The following is a 23,167-nucleotide window of genomic DNA, read 5'->3' as shown; positions in this document are numbered from 1 at the left end:
GATTAATTTATTGCTACAGTACTTTACCTCAAATTTCATTTGAAGTGTAATATGAACAAAGTTGCTTGATTGAAAAACATTTGCTAATAAAGGAATGATAATTTCCAGTTATTTGACTAATATTGTTTGTGCTATCGCTTTCGATATTTTGCTTGAAAAGTTGTGTGTGTCTAAATTATAATCTATTTTAATCTACATGATTGCTGTATCGCTATTCAATAACAACACCGATTATCAATTCAATTACGTTAGTCAAAATAATCATAAGGTAAAATTCAATGAAATAAATTAAAATAAATAAATATCTGCCCTATTCACTCCAAGTTGAATCTACGTCAATACAGGTTGAGTGAAATGAAACTTTTGAGTAGGTGAGAATTGTACAAAATGCACTAACTGGGTAGAATGGCTAATGCCATTAACTGTTTGGAGACGTGAACTGCATCATTGTGTACCATTAAGAATATTCCTATTATTATGGTGTAAGACAAATTACTTTACAATTTTGTAGCATACAAATTGTCTAAACACAGTAACATGTAAAAAATAATTACTAGATTTTCGTCTGCGATCCTATTCTGCATGGGTTTGTCGTTTGGGTTTTCTACTAGTTAGTATGCACATTTTGATATAAATAAACTCTATCTAGTTGATAGACTATTATAATCCATAATAGATTCAGCAATAATAATTACTAATATTTTTCTCATAAAAAAAGCAAAGCAAAGCCTAGGTGCTGCATTCCGTTATCGAAACTTGACCTTCTGTTTTTATACGACAGACTTCGCAGCCAGCTGTTAGAGTGCAGGACAATTGCAGGGTCAGTTGCTACAATCCTACTGACTCTAATAGCCTCTCCCAGTCGAGATTGAGATCGAGATAATTCTAACTTACAATAGTTCTTCACAAACGAGTTGAAGAAAAACAAAAGAATAAATTTTATTGAATATTATATTTCCACTAGCTGTGCAGCACCTCACATCTTATCGAGGGCGAAATGGAGATACTCACCCTAATTTTCTGTAATTTCACCGAAATTACACTAGATTCACTATAACGGAGTTACCCGGAATGTATAATCAAAACGCCTCTATGTACCTCTAACGTTATGTAACGCTATGAAATGCAACTACGTTACTGATGCTTGAATGGCTCTCTATAAAGCTGAATCGTATCCTACGCTGCATTTTATGCCGGAAAATCCATTTTTCACAGTGACAATAATGTTTTCTTGAGGTTCGTAACAGTAGTTATAATTTAACATCTTTTGAATTTATTGCAACCTATTTCAGTAGATTGCAGAAAGATGAGGATGCTGTTGGCATAAAATGCAAGTGGATCATTCAATCAGAACATTCCGATAATAAACAGCGCGACAGGCTATAAATGACATCGTGGGATGATTTGGAAGCACAAACAGTTTTATTGTTTTTGCACAAGCATCTGTAGCTTATTATCCGGGATGATTTGCGTAAACAGAATATTGTATTTTGCAGAGTGTCGACCAAGGTTAGTCAAGAGAGGTTTTCTGATGTTCAAATTTGTTTTTTACCCCCGCTGGGTTACCATTGACGATCACCGACATTTTCAAAGCGGAAACTGTTGAATGTATAAACCACGTCGATGGTTACTAACCAATCGTTCCGCGCACTTCTGTTTTACAAACTGTGAAAAATAGATCACCTATTTTAACTCACCTTGGTGTCGACTATGCCAAAAATGACCATTCAAGATGTAATGCGTAGAGCAAACTATATTAGTATTTCAATTTTCTCAAAAAGTCTGATAGATTTTGATGTTCGAATCGTTGATTAAACCCGCATCAACGGCAAAAAATAAAATGATACTCAAGTTTTGGTCACGAGTTGCGTTCAAAAATATTTATTTTCGGTAATAGTCTACGCTTCGAAGGGTCTTCAGGATAGAACGTGTACAAATATTGTTTTTGTCAAGTATGTTGCGTCATTGCAATGCAGAAAGCTGTCTGTTTCTCTACAACAGATCTTACTAGGGCACATTGAACACAGATTGTGTAATATACAATCTGTGTATAATACAACTTCTCAATAACAAATAATATAACCCTTTAGGGAAGGCGCGTTTTTTTGCAATTTTTCGAAAAATTATTACTATAAAACAACTGCCTTTCCTAGAGGGTATTTAGCTATTGGAACATGAAGTGTAGCTATTATTCGTTGTTCAACTTTTCTACTTTTTAGATCATGCGACTGATTAGGTATAAAAATAAAATAGTCGTTTTACCGAAAGCTTTCACCTACACAATTGTGTGGGCTAGGGCTTAAAGGGATAATAGACATAATGCAATAAGATATTGGTAAGATACTCTTTTGATATGCTCTAGAGGTTACGTTGAGGTTTCGTTCGTGAACCAGTGAACATAACCTACCTTTCTACAGAACTGGAATGACTTTAAGATTTAAATTCTTCTCCGTTGACTTTCAAAGACAAGATGTAAAGATCATCTTCGACGACTACAATGTTCAGATCGGTCAGAAGTTCACACATGTCAGACACTATCGACGTTTGACCTAACTAAGGCTCTAACACTGATTCGAACCACAACGTATCGAAAGAATGGGTTGACTAGGAGTATCAGGATATATCAAGAAAAACTCAGCACGGTTTTTAATGCGCTCAGAGCCACTCGTCAGACGGCAGCAAATCTGCATCTTCTGCCAGAAGAAGCGTCATCAGAAGAAGGAGGTATGCGAAGAACTCGATACATTGAAATTCTATCAAAAGCTCAATCTATCTTGCAAGGGTTTTGTGCAGCGAGCTGAAATATTTAGTACTCAGGACGGAGGAATTTTTAAACGTCCGCGCGGCGATCAAGAGGTGGAAGCAGCATCTGAATGGCGTACAAGCTGGAGAGCAACATAATTAAGGAAGTGACTTTATTGGTGCAGTAAGCAACTGCTAGTGAAGTTGTTACAAACCACCTGTGGCAACCTAGGACTTGACATGACATGTAACTTCTTATTATTCTTGTTTATTGTTTTGGTGATTTCCTTTCAAAATTTACTAAGACAAGTGAAAAGTGTTTCCAAGAATGCAGCTGCAGTTTATGATAGAAGCCACTTGTCCTAGTTGATCGCTAATTACACAAAAACAGATTCAATTTGGCCGAATTACACTTTCACTTGAGTTTAGTTTGTTTTATGCCAACATGCGACGGTATACAAACTGTTAAAATCCTAATAACGTTAAAAATTTGATGGTTTCAGTGTTTTTTTTTGTGGTTTCCAGCAACACTTTTGCGCTTCCCTTGTGAATTTTTGTTTCTACAGTTGCACGCATGAAATCAGCCAATCAGGAAGCTGGCTTTTTTTGACAGCAAACTGGCTCTTTTGCGATACAACATGTCATGTCCTCTCCTAGATGGCAACCGATATACGACTTACGTACACTATTGCAAAGGTACGACAAACGCAGCACGTTTGTGTTCGTAATATGCTAAAAAGTATAGGTGTGTTAGTGTCATTGCTGTACGGCACAATGTTTATGTTTTTTATGCCCGTAGAAGAATAGTGTGAGTTTGACGTCACCCTTGCTGTTTACATTATTTGCGCTGCTAACACAAACAAACGGTACGTTGCTCCACACCTCTATTGCTTCACGTCGATATATGACCAGTTAAGTACTGCTTGGAGTGTTACATCCAACGATAGCAGAAATTGAAGAAGGTGTTTAGTTACTGAAAAAATAACAAGGCAGCAGGAAAAGATAGTATTGGAGTAGAGCTTATTAAAATTTGCACGGATTACTTGGGCAGCTGTTTGCATCAATCAGTCGTTAAAGTCTAAGGTTCGGAACGACTTTTGGAGGAGTGGAAACATGAAGTTATCTGCTCTATCTACAAGAAAGCCTGCTGCTCAAAATTTCCCTTAAAGATATTTAGAGGTGTACGGCGATTATATGCGAGGCGCGATTTCCAACGAATTCGGTCAATTTATTTGGGTGCCCATCACGTGAATCCTGTCAGAAAAAAATTTGAGGCGACAAACGATCCGTACACTAGGCTAAAATAGCGAAGCAGGTTCAATTGAAGATAAATATGTTCCACATCGACCAACCCTCAATTATCGATATCACCTTCTGTAGCTTAACCTCGTTGGCCAATATGGGCTGGCGACCATCAAGCTATATGGTACAAGATTGACCGATTGAAACCATGGTAGAAGGTAGAAGGAAGTCGGAGGTAGAAGGTGAAAGCCTTCGATAAAGACCTAGTCATGAAAACACTGAGCGCAGAGGGCAATTGCCCGAACCTGACTACCATTAAACTGACCATGTGAAAGCATGTGACTCAATGCCCAGGAACGTGCAGCCAATGAACGGTCGTCGTTCGGCATCCTCTTCTGTTCGATATAGTAGTGAAATGAGACCATCGGTCTCCTCCGCTTTAGGTGCCATAAGGCATGAAGGCATATGCAAAAGGCCCGAAAAGATGCGGCTATCGAAGTGCGTAGGGTAAAGCTTAGAGCGGCTAGATTGGTGCTCAACAAAGAGGTTAAGCGTAGCAAGAAATCCTGTTTCCAGGAGCTATGCCGTGATGCGGACTCAAAGGTGCTGAGGTGCTGAGACTCAAAAACTGTCCATTGGAGTCGAGATCACCAGCTTCGCCGACGATATTGTTCTAACAGTGGAAGGCAAATCAGATACCAGGCACTAAATGCCATAAAAATAATAGAGGGATGGATGGAATTTGTTACTATAAGACGGAGGTTATAATGATCAGCAACTGCAAGGCGGCACTAGAAATTACGGAGAGGACAAGTGCTTGTCCCTAAACGTGATTTGAAATATTTGGATGTCTTGGTAGACAATACGCTGAACTTTACCAGCCACGTCGATTATGCATGTGGGAAGTCGTCAACGGCGGGTAGTGCGCTGTCCAAGTATGCTAAAGGGTGGCCCACATCCAATTGCACCACGGAAAAAACGCTGTAGAAAATTACCCAATTGACCGATCCTTTTCAAATTTTCAGGCAATAAAATATAACCCATTAGTTCATTTAATTTTAATACTTTAACCACAGACTAACAGACGTAACACAAAAGCTTCATGCCAGCGACAATAAAAACGTTCATTCCAAATTTTCGCTTAAGCCAAGACTCAAACAACAGTCGCTGCGCGAGAACGTCGCTCGCCTGCATTGGCGCTGTTGGCAGATAATATACAAGCAAATTTATAGCATTGCTAACTTTATAGCAAACTATTCTGCGTAGCGCAAAGACTGCACCAGGTGATGCTAGTGTTTTTTCCAAGTTTTAGGGGTGTCATTCAAACGATGTTTTGTTGGAAAATTTGTTCGAAGTGTTCCGTCTGTTAGTCCGTGCTATAACCGTATACGCGCACCTTACGCTTAACTCCACTCAAAAAGTTTTGTACAACATCTGGCTACAGTTTCTTCTGTATAGAAACCCACTTTTTCTTCATGTCTTCCTCAGATTTGACCTCCTTGGTATGCTTCCGCAGTACCTACTTCATAATAGCCCAGTATTTTTCGATGGGCCTTAGTTCCGGTGTGTTTGGGGGATTCCTGTCCTTGGGTACGAAAGTGACCCCGTTGGCTTCGTACCACTGTAGGACATCCTTCGAATAGTAGAACGAAGCTAGATCCGGCCAGAAGATCGTAGGGCCCTCGTGTTACTTCAACAGAGGAAACAGACGTTTCTGTAGATACTTTTTGAGGCAGATCTGCCCGTTTACAGTCCCGGTAGACACGAACGACGCACTCGGTTTGCTGCTTGGGCAGATCGCTTACCAAATCATTTATGTTTTGCCAAACTTTGAAAGGTTTTGCTTCCTTACTTCCTCCGGACCATCAAACTTGTACTGGACGGTGAAGAATAGTAGCCCCGGAAGCTGCCGGAAGTCCGCCTAGACGTAAGTCTCATCATCCATGAGGCTTCGTTAGCATCTGGGTGTACTGTTTCCGGACCCGTGACTTTCCCATTGTATTTTGCCCTTCGTCACAATGTGGAGCCTGCTGCACTTTTTACGTAAGCAGTCCCTCCCGTTCCTTGGCTCTCTGAACGAAAGACTTGGACAGATTAACCTTTTCACATTCAACAGGCCACATTCCTTTCTGATTAATTCTGTTAATTCTGATGTACGGGTTCCCCAACTGAGCAGCTGTTGGACTGTTATACTTGGAACTCAATTATACGTAAATAGAATGAATTATTTATTTGCCATAAGATGTATGATCCTGTAGAGGAATTTTGTCATCTCAAATATGCACTAAAATTTCAATCGGAAGATCTCACCTCGGTACAAACCTTCGGTTGCTTTTATCTCGTTTATTTATGGATGATTTCGTCAATTTTTTTTGTTGAAGACGATGAGTATGTTATAGAATGGTTTATTCGAAACCGAATGATGCTTTCGCCAAATACATATTTCACTCACAAACAATGTGTTAAAAAAAATGTGGCTTTCCGTCGAAGTTGTGTCCAATTTAACCTGTCACAGAGCAACGATCATTAGTATTCATTTTCTAAGGATTGTGAAATGAGGCATGTGTCACTCCAACCGAGGTAATTCCATTTCATTGTAGCCCTCGGAATCGTTGTTGTTTTGCAAGCACATTGAAAATTTATGTTCATTCGGTTCTTCGTTTTTATTTGCTTTGCTATAGGAGGCATGTTTATGTAGGTATCAAGCACGAAGGAGACAAATGAGAAAAAAATTGCTCACCTCACCGGGAGACAGTGTAACAACGGTTGATGCCGAAAAGTAACTCGGCGGAATAAATATACTTTATGATAACAAGAAAAGGTGAGTAACTGGTAAACATCTCGAAACAAAACCCATAAGCACTCATCATTCTTATCAAAGTATTTTCTGCTTATGTATATGAAAAACACTTTGTTCTGAAACAAACATCATAGCAGAAGAGAACTCTTGCCGTTTGATATGACCCTATGTCATTCACATATCGCAAAGCATACCATCATAAATTGCTTTCGATTGTGAACAATTTGTTTGAATTTCCTTGATCCATTCGGCCTTTTTTGATGCACTCGTCTTTCAATGATAACGGTTATGATATTTATAGTTGAATTTTACGTTGAAACAATTTCCATCGGTCTGAAGTAAACTTGGAGTCTGGATAGATATTAACAAATTCATACACTTATATGTTTTTGCTATTCCGAAAGAAGCAAGGTCAACCGTCAATATGAATTATGTTGTATTATGATTGTGTAGGATATCAATATTTAAAAGATTTTCCAACTTCAGGTTGAACTCGTAAGCTTATTCAGGAATATTAGGTCATTTTTGATAGTTATCAGAGTTAGAATTTCCTAGCTGGTCATGGTTTTTTTCGGATGGAAACTTGTAGCAGTCAATCAGGGCGATAATGTCCTTTTAAGTTTAATTCTTGGCTCACAGTTTGACTAATGCTTTGCTCTTTGAGTAATTCCATGCTAACGGGTGGCAACTAAAATTTTGGAAGTTTTTTCTCAAGCTGTCAAAAAAAGACAAAGATACAGGAAGAAGATCTGATTTACCGAAATTAAAGATACATTATCCATTGTTGGAAAAAAATTAGTGTACATTTCAAAACGGTCCGTAATCGGCTGTTCGGCGAAGTTTTCGTTTGACGTCGGAACAGGAGCGTTGTACGGCCTTCATGTCAATTTTGCGAATGCATCTCTTGATTCTACCAATCCACTGTTTGCAATTCGTGGTTCTCCAATTATTTTTGTACACCAAGGAACTCAAAATCCCGGAGAAATTTTCGATTGGGCGCACTGAGACAGATGTTTCGGGTCGTAGTTTTTGGGTAAAAATGGGATCGAATGGGTATTCAGGAACGACTGTGTTTTTTGGGCGTAAGGCGATGATGCTCTATTCGGTCAAAACACGTATTGTCCATCTGTATGATGTTTTTGTAGAAACGGGATCAAAATTTTCACCAAACATTCGTCTGGTGCATCTTAATTGATAGCCAAATCAGAGGGCTTGTTGTTGAAGAAACGAGAAGGAGAACGATCTCCTTCTGCGTCCATAATTTGGGCTTGTCTTCCACTACCTTGCTTGCGAATAGTTGTTGGGCAGCTGAGGATATGGTAAACAGTCGAAGCCGCAACATAACATACATGCTTTTTAAATGTTGTACCGTATACTTTTGCTTTAGCTTATATTTATATTTATTTATATTTTGCTTTAGCTGAAACGTTGCATAGATATTCTCCTTAAAAAAGATGTCAATTTATAATATCAGTTATTTTTTTAAGATCTCGAGTGCTTTTTCAAAAGGGCCTAACAAAAAATGATACTAATGAATTGAATATTTTATATTGGAACAATGGTTTGTTTAATCGAAATAGTGACTTCAGCAAAGTTGTAAAATTTTTGTACTGTGCACATATTTTTTTAGAAGGGCAATTTTATTATCTGCAACTCTTTGCTTGTAGAGGTTTTTGGGGCCAGGGAAGGTTCATATGATGGTTAGAGACCCCTCCCCCTACTAAGAGGGGGGAGGCTCCTATACAAATGAAACACAAATTTTTTCATAACTCGAGAACTACTCAAAAAAATGGAACCAAATTTGGCATGTAAAGGTTTTTGGAGGCAAGAGTTTTTTCTATGATGAATTAGGACCCTTCCCCACTTTAAGAGGGGGGCTCCTATACAAATGAAATACAAATTTCCTCATAACTCGAGAACTAATCAATCAAATGGAACCAAATTTGGCATGTGGGGGTTTTTGGAGGCAAGAATTTTTTCTATGGTGAATTAGGACCCCTAACCTTTTTAAGGGGGAGGGCTTCCATACAAATGAAATACAAATTTCTTCATAACTCGAGAAATAATCAAACAAATGGAACCAAATTTGGCAAGTGGGGGGTTTTGGAAGCAGGAATTTTTATTATTATGGTTTGAGAGCCCTCACCCCTGTGATAGGGAGATAAGGTCTAATACAAATAAAACTGAAATTTTTGCGTAACTCAAAAACTAATCGAACTCGAAGAAATTTAGACTCTCTCATAAAACATTAGTCAATAACAAAACCACCAGAAACTATGAATAGTAACATTAGATGATTCAGGGTGAGACGGACACAGGCCGGGAGTGTAGCCGGCGACCTGCCGTCGGAAGCGGGACAGCCACCCGTAGAGATCACATCTATCTAGGTTTATTTATTTTCTTAGATCTACTGACCTCTATTACTTTCCTTCAGTTGGGTCACCTCTGCCAAATTGTACTTTCTACGAAAAGATTTTCCGTGAAATGGTACATCTCGCGTAAGGTTTTTCGCGAAATGGTACGGTGATTTATGCATTTTCGACAGGTGTTACGCGTACGCTATTTAGAACGCTTACGGAAAAACCAAATGGAATAGTCCAAAATAGCGCACGCGTAACGCGTGTCCAAAATACATAAATCACCCTATTCTGCGAAACTCTATATTCCGCGTTATGGTTAACCATAACGATAACCATAACGAGAATTGGTGTTCAGCAAAATGGTATTCGGCGAAATGGTTTGTAATGATGGCGAATGTTTAAATGCTACCGCTTTATTTGATCAGGCTAAGCAATGGGGGAAGTTGTTTTCTATTTTACTGTGAGGAAAATTTGTATATTGAAACACCTATGAACCCCTCAGAAACTTGCAAAATTAGAGATTGTGATTAAGGTCATCCGAGATTCAGGATGTATGTACAACACAGTTTAATTTGTGGCAATATGAAGTTTGTCGGGTCAGCTAGTTACACATAAAAGGAGTTGGTGCGACCCGGCACGAGCTCTGGTTCGCTTCTTTTTGTCACTTGCTGGCACTGTACGTCAAATCACTCACTGAAAGTGACTGCAGCAGTAGTATCGAATAAGCCTCGCGCTGTAGCAGTGATCATATTTTGGATGTGCTTCTACTGCTCGTTCAGGTTATCTGGTGTTGTTTGGCTTTATAGACATTAAACTTCTTCAACATGTTGTTCTGGTTAGTGTTTACTTTCATCGATTAGGTCTTTATGACTTTGATTATGTATTATGATTATGGAGGTTATGAAGTTCGCTCTACATATCAGATAACAATTTGGAGAGCAAGAAAATCGCTCATAAATACGTTCTTGAGTCCGGATGGTAGCTCTAAGAATTTTGCCTTTGTGGTACCAATTTCATCTTACGCTCGCCATCTGGCCTATGGTAATCTTCCTGGTGACCCCAACGCCATCACCAGATTTGAAGCAAATACGATCTTTGCTGGGTAATTGTTCCGCATACCGATAACATGCCCTCTAGTTTTAGCCACCTTTCGAATACTGAGTCCATCAGAGAACTGTGCGAGCTCATGATTCATCCTCTGCCTCTATATTACGTTCTTTTATACGCCGCCGAAGACCATTCTATGTTGAATAGCCGGTATGAGAGACCATCACCTTGAACAAGCCTTTCGCGACAATCCATCTGAAATCCAATCGCATTACTGTGTACCATCCGTCGCAGATGTAATCAGTCTTAGCGGTTTCCTGTTCTCGTTCATGATTTCCTATAGCTGTTTTCGGTCGATGGTATTGTATACAGCTTTAACAAACAAATGGTGCATTCACGTCTTTTTTGGAGGATTTGCCGGTGCAAGTATTTGATCCGTGGTTGACCATCCCTCAATGAAACCGGCTTGATAATGATCCTTTACCAAATCCTGAAAATTATCCAATGAATGCGAGCTCTACCGGTAGTCGGTTCTTTCCGGCAGCTCTGCTTGGTCTTCTTGGTGGCTGGTAAACGGCTGAATAATGCGTCGGTGCCTTGTGGACGTGTAGGCATAAAATAGACCCTACAGTGGTTCATAGTCTCTTATTCAACAACTCCTATTCCTACCTCCTCGTGGTACCAGCCGGGATACGAGCAACTTTGGTGGAGATCGGGTAACCAACCCCGGAGGAAGCCAAGGTCGTATGCTGACAGGAAAGGAGGGCTCTTTCGAGCTTCGTTGGCCCTCCGGCGAAACAAGGGGTTGGTGTAGCAGGCTTTGCAAGCCGTCATCACGGAAAATACTAAAGCATGGAACGAAGAACAAATAAATTCTAACTGGTACTATCGGAATAGACCCACGCGTCGAAAAAGGACTATGGATTATAAACTCTGGACGTGGAACTGCCGATCTCTCAACTTCCAAGGGAGCACTCTAGTGCTCTCCGACGTATTGAAGATCCGCAAGTTCGACATCGTAGCGCTGCAGGAGGTGTGCTGGAAGAGATCCGGTGATTGGAAGGTTCAGTGCACACCAGCGGACCAATGAAATGGGCCTAAGACTTATCGACCTTTCCGCCTGCAAGAATATGGCCGTACGTAGTACATTTTTCCAGCACAGAATCCATCACAAGTACACCTGGAGGTCACTAAATCAGACAGAATCACAGATCGACCATGTTTTGATTGACAGTTGCACTTCTCAGACATTATCGACGTCAGATCCTATCGAAGCGCTAACGTTGACTCGGACCACTACCTAGTGATGGTTAAGATGCGCCCAAGACTCTCCGTTGTGAACAACATTCGGTACCGACGCCAGCCTCGGTTAGATCTCGTGCGGCTAAAGCAGCCAGACGTCGCCGCAAACTACGCGCATTCACTCGAAGCTGCGCTGCCGGAAGAGGACGAGCTGGACGAAGCCCCTCTCGAGGACTGTTGGAACACTATCAAAACAACCATTAGCAGTGCAGCGGAGAGATCCATCATGCATGTGGCCCGGAATTAGAGGAACAATTGGTTTGACGATGAATGTAGGAGGGTGATGGATGAGGAGAACGCTGCGCGGGTGGCCAAGATGCGCAGTGCCACACGTCAGAACGTGGAAAGACACAAACAGAAGAAGATGCAGCGAAACCAAATCTTTCAGGAGAAAAAGGGCTACCTGGAAGAGCAGGAATATGCAGAGTTGGAGCGGCTGCATCGTTCTCAGGAAACGTGAAAGTTCTACCAGAAACTGAACGGATCCCGCAAAGGCTTTGTGCCGCGAGCCGAAATGTATCGGGATAAGACTGGCAGTATTCTGACGGACGATCGTGAGGTGACCGATAGATGGAAGCAGCACTTCGACGAACACCTGAATGGCACCCAGGCGGAGAACCATGGCGGCGGGTAAAGCGATTTCGATGGTGAAACAAACGGGGAAGAGGTGCCAGCCCCAACGATAGGCGAAGTTAAGGAGGCCATCATGCAGCTAAAGAACAACAGGTCAGCTGGAAAAGATGGCATTGGAGCGGAGCTTATTAAAATGGGACCAGAAAAGCTGACCGTTTTTCTACACCAACTAATTGTTAGAATTTGGGATACGGAACAGCTACCGGAGGAGTGGAAAGATGGGGTTATCTGCCCGATCTATGAAAAGGGCGACAAGTTGGACTGTGAGAATATCGGGCGATCACCGTTCTCAATGCCGCCTATAAAGTGCTGTCCCAAATCATTTTCCGACGTCTATCACCAATTGCGAATAGATTTGTGGGAACTTATCAAGCCGGATTCGTCGAAGGTTGGTCTACAACGGATCAAATATTTACACTGCGGCAAATCCTCCAAGAGGGCCGTGAATACAGAGTGCCCACGCATCATTTATTCGTTGACTTCAAAGCCGCATATGATACCATCGACCGGAAAGAGCTATGGAAAATCATGGACGAGAACAGCTTCCCCAGGAAGCTCATCAAACTGATTAAATCTACGATGGATGGTACACAGTGCTGCGTTCGGATTTCGGGTGGATTGTCAAGTTCATTCGAATCACACTGAGGACTTCGTCAAGGTAATGGTCTTTCATGCCTGCTGTTCAACATAGCGCTACAAGGTGTTATGAACCGAGCGGGTATCAACACGCGGGGCACGATATTCAACAAATCTAGTCGATTCGTCTGCTTTGCCGATGACATGGATATTATCGACAGAACATCTGTGGCGGTGGCTGAACAGTACACCAGACTAAAGCGTGAAGCAGAAAATTGGGTTAAAGGTAAATACGTCTAAAACAAAGTACATGCTGGCCAGCGGAACCGAGGCCGAACGCCACACGCTTGGGTAGTAGTATATTGATCGACGGCGATGAGTTTGAGGTAGTCGTTGAATTTGTCTACCTTGGCTCACTGGTAACGGGGGACAATGATACCAGCCGTGAGATTCGGAGGCGTATTATTAGCGGAAGTCGTGCTTACTATGGGCTCCACAAGCAATTGCGGTTGAGCAAACTAAGTCCCCGTACAAAGTGCACCCTGTACAAGACGCTTATTAGACCGGTTGTTCTCTGCGGGCATAAAGCATGGACAATGCTCGAGGAGAACCAGCGAGTGCTCGGAGTTTTCGAACGACGAGTGCTAAGAACGATCTTCGGTGGCGTACAGGAGAACGGAGTATGGAGGCGGAGGATGAATCATGAACTCGCACAGCTCTATGGCGAACCCAGTATCCAGAAGGTGGCTAAAGCTGGACGGATACGAAGGGCAGGGCATGTTGTAAGAATGCCGGACAACTACCCTGCAAAGATGGTGTTCGCCTCAAATCCGGTAGGAACATGACGACCAGGAGCGCAGCGAGCAAGATGGTTAGACCAGGTGGAGCGAGATCTGACGGAGAGTACTCGGTGTCCGAGGAATTGGAGAGCGGTAACCCTCAACCGAGTTACATGGAGAAACTTTGCTCAACAGGCTTTGTCTTAGGACGGCAAGCCACCTAAGTACTTGGTCTTCAGCTGTCTGAAAACGAAGACCAATTTTGCAGCTTTTCGAGATCGGGAAACGGGACACTATTACCGTTTGTAAGCACTTCCAGGTTAATTTTCGTCCCGCCTCCTTCTGTTATATTGCCATTGAGATGCTCATCGACGAACTAGACCAACCTTGTGTTTTGTCTTGACCTTTGTAAAAACTACCGCTATAAAAATCATTGAAGAAGTTTTCTTTTATAAGAACTCATTTTGCGCAGAAGGGGCACAACTACAAACAGAGCTAAGTTTTTCTTCGCACACTGGAGACAAAGCACTTTTTACTCCGTATCCCAAAGAGAATATCGGATAGGTTATTATATGGATTGAAACCATGTGCTCCGTGACCTTGAAAGCATGCATTCAATATTGCCCCGGCAGAATAAACCTGACGCTCATTCGGGGGCAGGGGGCAGTAACATCAGTCAGAGAGAGAGAGAGAGAGAATGAGGGAGAGAGGGAGAGAGCATGAGGGAGAGAGAGAGAATGAGGGAGAGGGAAGGAGAAAGAGAAACAGACAGGCAGACAGAGAGAGGGAGATTGAGAGAGAGAGAGAGAGAGAGAGAGAGAGAGAGAGAGAGAGAGAGAGCGAGAGAGCGAGAGAGCGAGAGAGCAAATCGATTCGTCTGTGTTGTACTTTGGCCAGGGGCTTGCGATGGGTGCCATGTTTTTGTTGCCAACATCTCAGCACATCTCGACAAGGTTGGCAACAAATCTACCTGTCAGACGGGCGCTATTTCTTGGATTTCTTGCAATAGCGCCCTTCGTTAAGTGGACTGTCAAACACCGTTCGTTAAGATAGGGATAGCACTCTGCTGACTTTGGCAGTAACACGCCAAGAATTGAGATTATTTTCAGAGCAAGCCAGAAGCCTGGCTCGTACTTCGCAGGTTCGCACTTGCGTACAGATTTTCTTCTATTTGCTGGTAGACTTTAATTTTCTTCTAATACTCGCGTTATATGGATGAGGACATTGGATGTTTGGTAGCGAGGTTCGGATCGTAGATATCAAACTAGGCCGGTGGAGTTCAATAAAAAGTCTACCGGTTGACCTTGACTTTGAACACTATCAATTAAAAGTCAGCATATTGCTATTTGCTTAAAAAATGCCTTTTTATTGGCTTTTGAAATTACCCCCTCCAAAACTGTATACAATCGTATAGCGTAACTCAACTGCAGTTTTTTGAGACTGAAAACTGCCCTTATTGATGTAATGAGAGTAATGACGAATAGTTTGTAAAAGCTAGCCCTAACACGCTGTTTTATGATTATTTAACTTTCTTTCTCCTTTTTTGTGCCGGTTAAAAATTGCATGAACGATCAATTGAATTGAATAAATAAATCGTTTGTTTGAGAAACTCCGCAAGCGCCATTTTGCATGAGCCAGTTTTCATAACATTTAGTTATGAACTAAAAGCTCTTTAAATTCTCGACGATTCCTACATCTTCTCTCGAAATTCCAGGTAAAGTGATTTCCACAATCCCCTTTAATTTGGGATTAGAAATATTTCGGGAAAAACAGTTTTTCGTAGTCTTGCTGCAATTGTGTCAAACGATCATGTGGAGTTTCTGAAACAAACGATTCAAATAAAAAGCTTACTATTAGTAGAATTCTTGCTGGAACATGTTTTGCAAACTATCGTTTCTTTGGAGAGAACGGGATAGGTTTAAGTGTTTGAAGAGATGAAACTCGGTTATCGTGTATCTTACCAATTTTCCAGTTTGTAATATTCTATGATGGCATACGGATTCTACAGACGAATATTTGATGCTAAGGAATTTTATACATATTTTTAGCTCCATTTTGTATAATTGCTATTTTTCCGTAGAATACATATATAGAGAATGTATTGCCTAATCATGTACTTTTATTCGCGAACGAAATGAGCACAGATAAAAAAGGTGCGAATAGAACAGCAAGATCAGGGATTATACTAACTAATATTTGCGAATACTTTTTAACGGTTTTGTCGTCTGCTTTCCGCTATACTGATGATGGTTAGAGGGTATAATGCAGTGGAAATAGAAGGAAAATTTAGCTTGATAGCACTCACCATAATACCCGTACTGACTGCGATGCCCCGACCGCAGTACGTGTTCGGCACGATATCGCCAAAGCCAACGCTTAGAAAGGTTATTGCGATTAACCACATGGCGTTCAATAGATTGGCATGTTCTTCATCATGAAACCTGTAGACAAATCGGTCACAACCAAATTATGGATGATTTTTTTTGCTGGCTTTCTATGATCTATATGGTGTGTGAAAAAGAGGGCGATCAACGGGATTTTTTTTATACTGTGAAGAAAATGATAACTGATACTAAGGAAACTATCAAAAAGACATTTCAATGGATTCTAGAAGAAGAGTAGCTAGCAATTATTAATATAACATTTATTCAATTGATGAGAAGATTGGATTTTATAACATTTTTTCTTATCAGCTTAGGATATCACTATACTTTTTTCTTTCTTTTGTGATGAAAAACAACCAACCGTTAATAGATTTTCATACCTTACAAAACCTTGAGAACGCATAAAAGCTTAGAGTTAAAGTAGTTACACAATTTTATTGCTACAGTGATATTTCACTGAGTTTTTGTAGTTTGCACCGGACGTTCCATTGCTGCAGAATACTGAGTCAATTTACTTTTTAAACCGAAAAACGAACTATTCATGACAATGAATTGCACCGTGCTTTCAACGGGATGTTTCGCAGGAATGACTTAATAAAAGAAAAACTTAAATCAGAATAAATTGAGTAAAAGTTGACACATAATCAGCACAAACCGAATCAATCAAAAATACTATTCGTATAGATTACATAACAGGTTTGTTTACGCAATATTTTGTGCATTAAGGGTGATTAGTAAAACGTGAAAGTTAGTGTACATAGTTTGTTTTATTCGTCCTAAATACTGTTATTGCTTGCAAAACGTTAGGTGGTGGAAAACAATACATTGGCAACAATAGTTTTCAAATGTTTGAGCGTAGCTAGTCAGAAAAATGAAAAGTTTTATCTAAAAATGTGGTCCACAATATCAAGTGACGATAGTTGTGATAGTAGTAAAAGTGCCTGTGTTTATAGTTATATTACTAATAATATCGATGCAAACACTAGTGTTGACGCACTGAAAGAGTTTTTGTGGCAATGTGAGTGCGAGCATGATTATGGCAGAGTTTTTAAGCAAAAATTGTTTTTTTTTTAATTTATTGTTTAATATTTATATTTTATGCTTCACCGTCGATCGTTTAACGTGTGACCGTGTTGGCGGCGTGTGTGTGTTTGTATTCTATGCAAGTGTGTCAGTAGCGGTAGCAGTGATTTTCGGTAGAGTTGGTAGCAGTTTGTTTTTGGTGGTGAACAGTCGGTGAAGAGGATCTTGGTACTTACCACCATTCCACATGTTAGCGTGATCCCCCGGCCGCAGTAGGTATTCGGGACGATATCGCCATAGCCAACGCAGAGAAAGGTGATTGCAGTCAGCCACATCGAGTTTAGCAAGTTTGCATGCTCCTCGTCGTGAAATCTGATCGATCACCCGTGGATCGGAAATGGATGCGGGTTTTCGTTTTTTGGGAGCGATTCAAGCGCACACCCAAATGGGCACATGTATCGTTTTGTGGCGTAGTAGTAGTAGTAATAGTTATAGTAGTAGTAGTAGCGGTAGTAGTAGTAATAGTAGTAGTAGAAGTTGTAGTAGTAGTAGGAGGAGGCGTCGTCCCCATGGCCGTGGTGATCGGATTTGTTTCGTTTGGACATTTTTGTGGTTTGGTTTACATCAAATTTTTTTAGTTTTGTACATATTTTTGCCAAGATAAGTAGATGGTGATGGTGATGTGTACACGATGCAAGAAAAAAGTGGTTTAAAACAACGAGCAACCAGTGTTAGAAAGATAATACTTTCAATATAAACCAAAATTTTTTTGCTGGAAGAATGCTTTGCCAGGCGTTCAAAATATAGTGTGGATTCAATTAAATTAAAATTTCATTATCATTGATTTGTTTTGCAATTCAGCTGCATCGGTTTGTACTATTTTTTCCACTGAATTGACGAATGTATTATCCTATGCTTATGCTTATGCTTATGCTAATTGACGAATGTATTCAGCAGTGTCTATTAATTAAAGTACTGCAGTACTCTGGTAAGGTTTGTATGCTGGTGAGACTTCTTGAAGAGTAAAAATTACTTTATCATCTATTTGTGCAACATACAAAGAATTTCCGATTTCGATATTCATATTCGATCAATTTCGATATTCATACATATTTCCATTGAAACACACTGAATTTTGCATTAATCTGCCTTCAGTACATTTGTATATATCTCTGCTGTTTGATATAAGCCACTGGTGCTCAGGTACAAACATGGTACAGGCCAAATCAGATCGTCCCATGAATGCCGCGGGCCGCTCTTGCTCAAAACAAAATGTAAAAAATGCGGCAGCAAACAACATTTTCTACGAATCATCACAGATTTAAAATCGGAAAGCATTCAGATCCACAGTATGCACAGCGTTGTTGGGTTCGTGAGCGGGCTGTGCAGAAAGACGCTACGAGGCTGTGCGCTCACAAGTGTGTAGATAGCAGAATGTATGCACACAGCACCAGCCGTTGTTTGTCGTACACTAGCGTTAGTGGAAAAATTGTTGGATGTTGCGCTTCTCACACTTGCTCCTGCAAGAGTGGGCATATTTTGCTTCTCACTCGATTTGCAGCATTGGTTCCATTGATGTTCAAGTGGGATTGTTAACAATTCACATCTGCTTGCAGAGTAACTTTGTGCAAGATAATTCACTTTGAATAGAATGGGCAAAACAGCACCACTGCTTGTTTGTCTAGAGGTCCGTTGGTTTACTACGGCCTAAATTTACAAGCGTAATGGGTCACCGCCTCTATTTTCTGATAATAAAAAAAATAAGAGCTTGTAACAGTGTTTCACCGAGGGACATCCGTTAGAAAATTCTGGACATCATCAATGGTTTCTTCTGAATACTATAGACTTTATTTCTCGGTAATGTGTATTGTATATACTACCGCTACTCGTAATACAGTCCCATTTTCTATGACGTTTCCTATATAAATGGGACTGTTGTGCGAGTAGCGCCATAATATGTATTGTAAACAACCCAAATTCGCGAGACAATAAATTGATTCCGTGCGGCAACCAAGAATTTCAGCTTAACGAACACCTATGTTCGTTCCACCTCACGAAAGCACGCTCCGCAGAGTTCCGCAATTTCATCTGTCCATCAGTAAGCCGGTGACCTCCCATACCTGGTCGACCTTTCCTAGGCATGGTAGCGTCACACGCTCGCGACAGTACCTCAACCAAATGATCAGCGTTCGAATCGGGCATACCGCGATCACCGCACTCTCTCCGGAGCGCTTCCACAAATACTTCAGGATCGAAGTATGATGCCTTCCATCCACGGGTGGTTGGAGTGTTGGCTCTACTCGCCGCCTGCCGCCTCGTTATCTGACCGACACCATAGCGGACCGCCTGATGGTCACTGGGAGTGTAGCCATTGTCTACCCTCCAGTCTCTTATCAGACCAGGACTGCCGAATGTCACGTCGATGATAGACTCCGCACCGGTGGTGCCGAAGTTGGCCTGCTTTACGTTGAGCCTTACCAGAGCTTCAAGCAGAATCTGACCCCTATGGTTCGTGCGACGACTTCACCACTCTACCGCCCTAGCGTTAAATTCGCCCGCCACAACCAACTGCCTTAGACCAATCAGCACAACTGATACTCGGTCTACTATTCGCGTAAATTGCTAGATAGACCAACTCGGCGGAGCATAACAACTGCAGTAGAACACTCCACCCACTTTGCCAACCGCAAATCCCTCGTCTGCAGTTGACACAACCTCTTGAACCGGGAACCTGTTTGTCGTCCATATAGCCGTCGTCCCGGACCTATCCGAAATCCAGTTACCGTTCCCGGCAGGGATGCGGTATGGGTCCGAGATAATGGCAATGTCCGTCAACGACCCAGTAACTGCTTGGTACAACAGCTGCTAGGTCGCGTAGCAGTGATTCAAGTTTAGTTGCGTTACCTGCACTACGCCCGTGTTTTAGTTGCAGGCGCGCCTGCCCGGCACTTTGGGCCTCCTGATGTGTGCTTAGCGTCCCGTTGGCCGGTACATATCATGCACTTGGGCGGCGCAGTACAGTCCCTCGCTATATGGCCCGTACCGCCACATCTCCGACACAGGTGGCTTCGGTCTGGCCCCTTACAGCTCCAGGACTTATGCCCTCTCTCAAAGCACCGAAAGTAGGCCTCCGGCTGCTGGAACACGCTCAGTGGGCATACGGACCATTCCACCTTCAGCTCAGCCACTTTCAGGGCTGCATTTCCGTCTACCAGTGGAAGTCTTATAGTTGCTATCTGGGTTCTCGCCGGTCCCTTGCGCAGACGAACTGCCTCGGTAGTCACCACCACGTTACATTGCTCCTTGAGAGCTCGTGCTAGTTCGCCCGCTTGAGTGATCTCGACCAGGTTTTTAAGCTGGAGAGTCATCTCGGGCGTTAGTGCGCGGATCTGTACGCTATCGCCAAGAACCTTTTCTGCCAGCACTTTGTAAGCAGAACCCTTTTTGGTAGCATCCCATGATCATCATCTCTCATGGCGTTTAAAACTTCACAATATTTCGGCCCCTCAGTTTTGAAGATAAGAGCACCGCCTTTGCTCCTCTTTTCCTGGTCACTTTCGGTGGAGCTCGGTACTCCTCTTTCTTCCTGGCCTTCTTCTTTTTGACCAACTCCCACTGGTTGTCGGACGCTAACAGCGTCTTGTTACCCTCAATGGGTTCTTCGGTTGGCTTTCGGCCCTCTGCTATCAGGCGCTTCTTCGGGACCGTGGGGGTTTCTTCTCCTGGGGACTGCCTTGCACGTTTGGTGGATGCCTTGTTGTCGTTAGACCGCTCCGTAGTCGCAAGGGCCATGGTGTGGTCAGTCAGTGACGGGCAGGTATCCTGTTTTACAGACCACGATTCAAACGCCTTCCCGGTCTCTTTCTCTGCCACTTTTACTTGCGCTTCGAGTTCGCTGTGCTCCTTCGTCGCAGCACACATGGTACTCCGAAGCATGAGCAGACTTTGTTTCAGGTCATTCGCCAGGGTGCTGCGGCCTGCCACGAACTTGACAATAGCATCGAGCTGATGAGACGCCGCTACCAACTTTGGTAGCATGTCTCTCTTCCCAGCCACTGCTTTTATTAGCGACTCACTGAAGTTAATGTTATATTTTGATTACTCATAAAGAATCCCAAAGTTGGGACTATTAATATCTGTTTATCAAAAGCAATCGGTTGTTCCGTATTCCGTAGGTCACACTGGTTTATGGTCACAAATTGCTGTATTGGATATGTTCGTTTTTGCTACTGATAATAAAAAGTTTATAATAAAAGTTTCCCTATAAAATCTAACTAAAAGTAAATCTGGACGCCTCTCGTGCGCACATAACTTTGTTTACATTGTTAACATTGCTGTTAACTTTGTTTTTTTATGAAGAGCAGTGCAGAATGGAACTCGAGCGCCGTAAAAAGAATCTTGCATAAACGCCTGGAAAATCCAGAGTGTTAAAAATGCGAAAATCAACAGTGTGTAATATTCTAAAGGGTTATAAGAGGAACCTATTTGTGGAAAGGTGGCAGAGAACTTTCGAACTTTCAAGAAAACCCGAACCAGTGCTGTCAAACCGAGAGCTGAGGAGAAAGAAGTTCTGGTCATTAAGTGCAATCCTGGCTTAGAGGTACGATGCTAACTATCAAAACACGCGAAATGTGACAGACACGTACAAGTTCGTGTTTGTTTATAAATTGGCAAAGAAGACTGTGATCTGGCAAGGAATAGGAACGGATCGAAGGTTGAGCATTTCATCACTTCCTCAATAATGACATCTGGCCTGATCCATAATCATAATCCGTGTACGTAATATATGAACAGCATTTTTGACATTTCAGTAATACATAGCACGTTTTCTTTTCGCACGTTCCTTGGGTGCGATGTATTACTGAAATATCAAAAATGCTGTTCAAATATTGTGAACACGGATTATGCCGTCCGCCATTATGACTCGCAAAAAGCCGGACAAGTTGTTCTTTGCGCGTTATGTGGGCGCTGGTGTTTACTGACATGAGTTGGATTTAGAGAAATCCTATTTGCAGGGTAGATACTGTACCGTGTTTCAAACTCATCTGGTAGGTGTGTCACCTACTAACTTTAGAAGGACCATAAAAACCTTTTGATCGGTTGGTTGAGAGCACGGGCTACTAGAAGCACTTAGCATAATAAATACCGTTGATTTTGTGTGAATTTGTTATTGTTCCAGCATAATCAGAAACAAAGGGCCAATCAATTTGCAAGAGTTGTAGTAGAAATGTCAGTACAATATATTGTGAATATAGAAGATTAGTTTTTGGTCTTCCTGTTTTTCCTATTTTCCCTCCCTTTCTATCTCATTGGTAAGTGAGGATAATCCATATTTTTAAATTCTGCATCAAATCGGCACCAGGAATAGAGGGGCCCACCGTGCCAGATGGCTAGACCTGGGTGTTTTGAAACGCGCAAACAATTGACGACGAATAACCCAGGACCAAGTACAATGAATGGAGAGGAATTCTTGATACGGCAAGAGCCACCTCTCAGCTAAACTTATATTATCTTGATAAGAAAAAACTCGGAAGCGATGTATATTTGCCTTCTCACGGTTAGTCTAATTTTCACCAAACCATAAATTGTATGTTTAAGTACAGACGATTGCTATTTCCTAGCTTTTCAATGCAAATGCCAGAAGAAATATTTCAATTGCAATTAGCAATAAAACCAAGAACGCACGTTACAACTCCGATCGCAGATGTATCGGCATCGTTACCGTATACGGCAATCAATTTTGCTGAAGTAAAAAGCTCCCAGTCTAACTAGCATAAGCTCTGCATAGATATTGTTTGTTTTATTTGTAGGGCTGTGTGTGTTTGCTTTCTGGCGGTAGAGGATTCCTTTTCATACATTGCGCACATGGCACCACTTCATTTGCATCAGCATTGGGGCAGGGGTAATAAAGGAGGAGGTGTTGAGGAACGTCAACGATTGCCGGCAACAATCTTTCCAGAGGATATTCATGAATGCTTCGCGGTCCGAATTCGCTCAAGACGGCACTTTTCATACGAGTGGTAGATACGTAGGCAGAGAGGCGAGATAGATAAGGAACAAACTGTTGAAAGGTCCCATGAGCTTCGGGTTCGACTTTCCTCGAGTGTGTTTGCATACATTTCATGCATGCATGCGAATACGGAAATTTGCTGCGGCTGTGCACTTCATGACAAAATACATATACGAACGAGAAGTTCAGAAATTTGATCTTCGCTCAACTCGGAGGCCAGACAATCTAACTGAAGTGGTCCGTGTTTATCCAGTGTTGGCTTATTGAAT

General features: G+C 41.8%; 1 protein-coding gene across 1 annotated transcript in view; it reads right to left on the bottom strand.

Annotated features, from left to right (window-relative positions):
• Window positions 1–23,167, bottom strand: part of LOC128738726 (small conductance calcium-activated potassium channel protein) — a 567,023-nt gene that overhangs the window by 11,020 nt on the left and 532,836 nt on the right. The window contains exon 8 of the mRNA XM_053834053.1: window positions 15,787–15,922. Coding sequence (XP_053690028.1) covers window positions 15,787–15,922 — 136 coding nt within the window. The remainder of the gene's footprint in view (window positions 1–15,786; window positions 15,923–23,167) is intronic.

This window comes from Sabethes cyaneus, chromosome 2 (assembly GCF_943734655.1).
Source record: "Sabethes cyaneus chromosome 2, idSabCyanKW18_F2, whole genome shotgun sequence".
Taxonomy (NCBI): Eukaryota; Metazoa; Arthropoda; class Insecta; order Diptera; family Culicidae; genus Sabethes; species Sabethes cyaneus.
The sequence above is the reverse complement of the archived record's forward strand: the minus strand, read 5'-3'. Positions and strand labels throughout refer to the sequence as shown.